General features: G+C 39.7%; 1 protein-coding gene across 1 annotated transcript in view; it reads right to left on the bottom strand.

Annotated features, from left to right (window-relative positions):
• The window catches only part of Cerk (Ceramide kinase), a 220,358-nt gene extending 212,307 nt beyond the window's left edge, over positions 1 to 8,051 (bottom strand). Inside the window, exon 1 of the mRNA XM_071672277.1 lies at positions 7,576 to 8,051. Within this exon, the coding sequence (XP_071528378.1) occupies positions 7,576 to 7,696 (121 nt within the window). The 5' untranslated portion in view covers positions 7,697 to 8,051. The remainder of the gene's footprint in view (positions 1 to 7,575) is intronic.
• Between the last annotated feature and the right edge of the window lie 537 nt (positions 8,052 to 8,588).

Genomic DNA, 8,588 nt, shown 5'->3' with positions numbered 1-8,588 from the left:
ATAATATATATAGATATATATATATAATATATAGATATAATATATATAAGAATATATTTTAGTATATTATATATATATATAAAATTATATATAGATATATATTATATATTTTTAATATATATATAATTATATATAATATATAAATATATTATATATTATATATATATATATTATAATAATAAATATTTATAATATATAATTAAAATTAATATAATAATATATTTTTAAATTATAATAATATATATATTAAATATATATATATTTATTATATAATATAATTAAAAATAAATATATATTTATTATAGTTAATTTATATATTATATATATAAATAATATATTATATATTATATATTTATATTATAATATATATATATATAATATAATATATAATATATATAATTTAATATATATATATAAATATAAATAAATATAATTATTAATTATATATATATATATAATATATATATTATAATAAATATATTTTTTATATAATATAAAATATAATATTTATAAATATATAAATAATATTTATATATATAATAATATAATAATATATATATATAATAAATATAATATATATATATTTAATAATTATATATATATATATATATTATATATATATATATAATATATAGAAATTATATTATATATATATTATATTAATTAATATATATATATATATTATATATATAATATATTATATTAATATATATTATATATATATATATATATAGATATATATATAATTATATATTATATATATATTATTAATATTATATTAATTTAATTATAATATAATATATATATATAATATTTATATAATAATTATTAAATATTAATTATAAATAAATTAATATATATATAATATATTATATATTATAATAATATATTAATATTATATAATATATATATTATATATAATTATATATATATATTATTAATATTATATATTATATATTTTATATATATATATAAATTATAATATTATATTATATATATTTATGAATATTTTATTTATTTATATATATATATATATATATTATATATTTATATTTAATATATATATTATTATATATATATAATATTAATAAATATATTTTAATATATATATATATAATATATATAATATATAATATATATTATATTTAATTAATATATTATATATATATAATATAATATAATATATATATATAAATATAATATTAATAATAATATATATTTATATATTATATATTTTATATTTTTATATATATATATATTTTATATATATTATATATATATAATATTTATATATTATATATATATATTTATTATTATATATTATATATTAATATAATATTATATATAGTAATATAATATATATATATATATATAATATTTATTTTTATATATTTATATATTATTATATATATATATTTAATATTATAGTTTTATATTGATAATTTTTATTTTTATATATTTATATATATATTATAAATTTTTATATTATTATATATATATATATATATATATATATATTATAATATTATTAGTATTTATTTATATATATATTTTATATATATATTAATATATTAATATATATAATATATATATATAATATATTTTAATATTTATTTATATAATATATTTATATATTATATATTTATATAATATTATAATATATATATGATTATGATTTAATATAATATTATTATATATATATTATATTATTATATATATATAGTCCCGAACCATGAACACTTCCCTCCCCAGTGGGTGCCACGAACCATGAAGCACTTCCCTCCCAGTGGGTGCCACGAACCATGAAGCACTTCCCTCCCAGTGGGTGCCACGAACCATGAAGCACTTCCCTCCCAGTGGGTGCCACGAACCATGAAGCACTTCCCTCCCAGTGGGTGCCACGAACCATGAAGCACTTCCCTCCCAGTGGGTGCCAGGAACCATGAAGCACTTCCCTCCCAGTGGGTGCCACGAACCATGAAGCACTTCCCTCCCAGTGGGTGCCACGAACCATGAAGCACTTCCCTCCCAGTGGGTGCCACGAACCATGAAGCACTTCCCTCCCAGTGGGTGCCAGGTACCATGAAGCACTTCCCTCCCAGTGGGTGCCAGGAACCATGAAGCACTTCCCTCCCAGTGGGTGCCACGAACCATGAAGCACTTCCCTCCCAGTGGGTGCCACGAACCATGAAGCACTTCCCTCCCAGTGGGTGCCACGAACCATGAAGCACTTCCCTCCCAGTGGGTGCCACGAACCATGAAGCACTTCCCTCCCAGTGGGTGCCAGGTACCATGAAGCACTTCCCTCCCAGTGGGTGCCATACTATAAATCACTCACTTCCCCACACACTATTAACCACTCACTTCCAACATAAAGAAACCCCACTCACTTCCAACACAGAGAAACCCCACCCACTTCCAACAGAAAGAAACCCCACTCACTTCCAACAGAAAGAAACCCCACTCACTTCCTACAGAAAGAAACCCCACTCACTTCAACACAAAGAAACCCCATTCACTTCCAACAGAAAGAAACCCCACTCACTTCAACATAAAGACACCCCGCTCACTTCCAACAGAAAGAAACCCCACTCACTTCCAACATAAAGAAACCCCACTCACTTCCAACACAGAGAAACCCCACTCACTTCCAACACAGAGAAACGCAACCCACTTCCAACAGAAAGAAACCCCACTCACTTCCAACAGAAAAAGAAACCCACTCACTTCCAACATAAAGACACCCCACTCACTTCCAACACAGAGAAACCCCACTCACTTCCAACACAGAGAAACCCCACCCACTTCCAACAGAAAGAAACCCCACTCACTTCCAACAGAAATTAACCCCACTCACTTCCTACAGAAAGAAACCCCACTCACTTCAACACAAAGAAACCCCATTCACTTCCAACAGAAAGAAACCCCACTCACTTCAACATAAAGACACCCCACTCACTTCCAACAGAAAGAAACCCCACTCACTTCCAACATAAAGAAACCCCACTCACTTCCAACACAGAGAAACCCCACTCACTTCCAACACATTCCCACCCACCCGTTAGGGAAGCACGAACGCACAGGGATGCGCACAAGGCTATGCGCACAGACTTGGCCCGAGATGGCCGGACTCCAGCATCAACAGAATGCTATCCACCAGCAGCAGGATGGGCGGCCAGCCCGTAGCAATGCTTCGGTGTGGAGAACCAACACTACCTCGGGTATAGACTCCACAACCCACTCCACCTCCTCCACCTTCCACACAGTACGTGCGTCGACTCAGCAACGCTTGGAGTGGAGTCAGCACACGCATACTTAACGCTGAGCAGGTACGTGTGTGTGTACCCCAGGAACAGTACGTGAGTGGAAAGACCACACAAAGACCACCTCCCACCCCCCACATGTGGCCTGCAGGAGGAGGACGGACCACCACGAGACGCAGCGCAGCCTGGAACGGGCCTGTGGCACACGAGGGGCGTGGGCGCCCACGGAGGTGGACGAGGGCGACGTGCAAGCCACTCCTTCCTGGAGGTCCTGCAGCTGGAGACGATGCGCTACTTCCCTCAGCAGGGAAAGGTTGGTCTTCTAAAAGGATGCGCTACTTCCCTCAGCAGGGAAAGGTTGGCCTTCTAAAAGGATGCGCTACTTCCCTCAGCAGGGAAAGGATGGTCTTCTAAAAGGATGCGCTACTTTCCTCAGCAGGGAAAGGATGGTCTTCTAAAAGGATGCGCTACTTTCCTCAGCAGGGAAAGGATGGCCTTCTAAAAGGATGCGCTACTTTCCTCAGCAGGGAAAGGTTGGCCTTCTAAAAGGATGCGCTACTTCCCTCGGCAGGGAAAGGATGGTCTTCTAAAAGGATGCGCTACTTCCCTCAGCAGGGAAAGGTGATTTTCCACAGCGTTACTCTCAGCAGCCGGGCATGTGTGTGTGTGTGTGTGTTGTAACCTTCATGCGGGAAGTGCCCGGTAACACCTTAAACCGACCGACCTCACAGCTGTAAGTCTCTAACTCCAACCCTCCAGACACACACACATCATGAATGACACTTCCCAGATAAACACGAGACACTCCACCGCTCCAGCTGTGCACATCAACCATTATGACAACACTTCAAACACTGGTTCATCACATCCATGTTGTAACTACCATTTAGAAGACACTGGTTACTTCCATCGCCCTATATACTTTCTGCACTCAGACGTACACACATCACAACCGGTAGACGTGGCCAACTTCCCGAGCGCTGCAAGAGTCTTAGAAGGACTAAAGAGACAGAGAATGGACTCATTTCCACACGTTCACTCTCTTCCTGTCATACATCATTCGATGGAAACTGGACCTTCCCTCCAAAGCCAAGCCCCACACACTATTTTGAGGTTTACCACGACCTCATATACCCTGGTTCAGTCAGTCCAGAGACAACACGTCGCCCCTCCTATACCACAACGATCCCATTCAGTCTGTTACATGCACGTCGATCACCCTCTAGCCTTCCACCTCCTCTGTCTCTTCCTTCCCTTTCCTCACCTCCTTATGACGTAACACTGGGTCAGGCTCCTCTTACAGACACATACCTGGCAACAGAGCTGTGCCCAGGTACAACCAGAGCTGTGCCCAAGTACAACTGTAGCCGTGCCCACGTACAACTGTAGCCGTGCCCACGTACAACTGTAGCCGTGCCCAGGTACAACCAGAGCTGTGCCCACGTACAACTGTAGCCGTGCCCAAGTACAACCAGAGCTGTGCCCAAGTACAACTGTAGCCGTGCCCAAGTACAACCAGAGCTGTGCCCAAGTACAACTGTAGCCGTGCCCAAGTACAACCAGAGCTGTGCCCAAGTACAACTGTAGCAGTGCCCAAGTACAACTGTAGCCGTGCCCAAGTACAACCAGAGCTGTGCCCAGGTACAACCGTAGCCGTGCCCACGTACAACTGTAGCCGTGCCCACGTACAACCGTAGCCGTGCCCACGTACAACTGTAGCCGTGCCCACGTACAACCGTAGCCGTGCCCACGTACAACTGTAGCCGTGCCCACGTACAACTGTAGCCATGCCCACGTACAACCAGAGCTGTGCCCAAGTACAACTGTAGCCGTGCCCACGTACAACTGTAGCCGTGCCCACGTACAACCAGAGCTGTGCCCAAGTACAACCAGAGCTGTGCCCAAGTACAACTGTAGCCGTGCCCACGTACAACCAGAGCTGTGCCCAAGTACAACCGTAGCCGTGCCCAAGTACAACCGTAGCCATGCCCAAGTACAACCGTAGCCGTGCCCAAGTACAACCGTAGCCGTGCCCAAGTACAACCAGAGCTGTGCCCAAGTACAACTGTAGCCGTGCCCACGTACAACCAGAGCTGTGCCCAAGTACAACCAGAGCTGTGCCCAAGTACAACCGTAGCCGTGCCCAAGTACAACCAGAGCTGTGCCCAAGTACAACCAGAGCTGTGCCCAAGTACAACTGTAGCCGTGCCCACGTACAACCAGAGCTGTGCCCAAGTACAACCAGAGCTGTGCCCAAGTACAACCGTAGCCGTGCCCAAGTACAACTGTAGCCGTGCCCAAGTACAACCGTAGCCATGCCCAAGTACAACCGTAGCCGTGCCCAAGTACAACCGTAGCCGTGCCCAAGTACAACTGTAGCCGTGCCCACGTACAACCAGAGCTGTGCCCAAGTACAACTGTAGCCGTGCCCAAGTACAACCAGAGCTGTGCCCAAGTACAACCAGAGCTGTGCCCAAGTACAACCAGAGCTGTGCCCAAGTACAACTGTAGCCGTGCCCAAGTACAACCGTAGCCGTGCCCAAGTACAACCGTAGCCGTGCCCAAGTACAACCGTAGCCGTGCCCAAGTACAACCGTCAGCGTCCTCGACCACCACCATAAACCCCAGATGGTCTCAAGTCGATCCAAAAACTGAAGTGAAGGTCTGGCATAAATGTCGATCCAAAAACTGAAGTGAACGACTTTTGTCATCTTCAGTTAAATATTTCCTATTGTTTCTTCTTCCAAAAGAAAATCTCGCAAATTAATCTTTTGTAAAGTGAAGATGCGTGTTTTTAAAATCGTCCACCAATCTAAAAGGACAAGGATTGTATCTTTATAATGATCCTCCTATAAAAAATGTCTCGTGTTCCATTTATACGTTAATACAGAGTTGTAAACATAATTTGTGTTCTAGTTATAACTAAAACTTTATTAAGAACGCCCTGTATTACTCTCATTCAAAACCCGTCAAATTAACCCTTATCATTTATCTATTTATCACAAGACTTGTGTCTCTTAACTGAAAAGTTACAAACACATCCTTCCGTCAGATGCCTCCTGCCATGATCCACATGTGGGGAGTCCAGAGTTAATCAGTGTCAGATCAACACTCAGGTCATTATATTGATCTGGGTCATGTATATATGAAGTGATTAATACCAGTCATCATATTGATCTGGGTTATTCATATATGAAGTGATTAATACCAGTCATCATATTGATCTGGTTATTCATATATGAAGTGATTAATACCAGTCATTATATTGATCTGGGTCCTGCATATATGAAGTGATTAATACCAGTCATTATATTGATCTGGGTCCTGCATATATGAAGTGATTAATACCAGTCATTATATTGCTCTGAGTCCTGCATATATGAAGTGATTAATACCAATCATCATATTAATCAAGGCAGCTTTTAACAACTTCACTTCTGAACTGTACATAATCTTCCTGTACTGACTTTATGACGCGTGTTTACGAAAGGCATTGGTGGCCCCTTCCCTCAAATGTTCAGTTGAATATAATAAAACATTCAATATCAAATTCAAAAAAAATTCGTAGACGTATTAATCATTCCAATATGAAATTCAAAAACGGGTAGAGGTTGCGTAATCGTAGAAAATGGGGGTTGGGGGAAGGACCAGCTGGACCCCCATCGCATTTCGTGCCCAAATAACACTAATAAAACATTCATGTCTCGAATTATCCGATGATCTTGTACGATATCATTATCAAAGTTACGTTAAAAAAAAGAGAAAAAAAGACAAAAACAACGCACACGTGGCAACCATGGCAACACAGGAGGAAAAATAAATACGAGAAGCGTCACCAGGAAACTCCCTGGTGTGGGGCGTTGAATGGCGGCGGGTTACTACCTGCTGACGAAGGAGGAGGAGGAGGAGAGGGACGACTTCCATATTCCCCCGTTCTCTTCCTCCTCCTCCTCTTCCTCTTCCTCCTCCTCTTCCTCTTCCTCCTCCTCTTCCCCCTCGCCCCCACAACCTATAACACATGTCCCACGTAACCTACCCACCTCCATAACTGCCTCTCTGCCAGCCTGGTCGAGGTGGACGACCAGGACGACCACACAACCTCGACCAATTTGTTCGTGACAGGTGTTAGCGGAGGTCGTCATGGACGACCATATGGTTGGGGACGCGCCGCCACCAGCAGCAGCGGGGTGGGTGGGTGGGTGGGTCGAGACTCAAGTCATTTCCAACCTTTCCCTCCCTCTCCCTTGGCCTAGGATTTTACGTCCACACTTTATAAGTACATGATAAGTACATGATAGTAATGTGTACTTACATTCGGGGCTTCCCTCGGGCTCCCAGCTGAGGCCGTTGTCAGTTAAGGTCACTTTACACCTTTTCTTCAAGATGTAGAAAGTGCCCTGCATGTGCATCCCCGCCGACGACGGGGCAACCATCACCAAGTGCCTCCTTGCTCCGCCACGCGACCCTGACCAATACCTTCTGTCCTCTCAACCTTCGTCAGGTTCACGGGCCACTACACCATACAGAGGGCGGCACTCAACCCTGGATGAATTTTTGACACGACCGAAATGTCACGTAACATGATTCCGACACACACACACACACACCACGATGATGTAGCTACAGGTATTCTCTCCTCCTCTCTCTTTTCACACACTGTACATCATTTTGTCATCACGGTCATTGACAATTGGCTGAGGAATCATCGAGTGAACGAGGTTGTGGAGGAGGAGGGAAGGTTTCCTTATTCCCGAGCGGTAGACGTGCACACCCTACGACGTCCCCGGACACACTGTTTACACTCGCTCCCAAGTTCCCACACGACCCGTCGGGCGGAACCCGTAATGGATGCCAACTAGACATTTTCTCCTCGACTTTAACTTGAAGATATTATGTCATATTATTGTTCGTTCGCTTTCTCTACAATGCCACAAGTTCGTCGGCCATTAATATATATATTATTGGCAAACTTTTTTTGGTTTATGTACTGATATTCACTACTGAATCATTAGGCATCATTGGATATATATATATATATATATATATATATATATATATATATATATATATATATATATATATATATATATATATATATATATATATATATATATATAATCCCCTATCCCTGGGGATAGGGGATTAAGAATACTTCCCACGTAATCCCTGCGTGTCGTAGAAGGCGACTAAAAGGGGAGGGAGCGGGGGCTGGAAATCCTCCCCTCTCGTTTTTTTTTTTTTTTAAATTTTCCAAAAGAAGGAACAGAGGGGGCCAGTTGAGGATATTCCAAAAAAGGCCCAGTCCTCTGTTCTTAGCGCTACCTC

The sequence above is a fragment of the Panulirus ornatus genome, chromosome 17, assembly GCF_036320965.1.
Source record: "Panulirus ornatus isolate Po-2019 chromosome 17, ASM3632096v1, whole genome shotgun sequence".
NCBI classification, from domain to species: Eukaryota; Metazoa; Arthropoda; class Malacostraca; order Decapoda; family Palinuridae; genus Panulirus; species Panulirus ornatus.
Note: the sequence above shows the minus strand (reverse complement) of the source record. Positions and strands in the feature narration are given on the sequence as shown.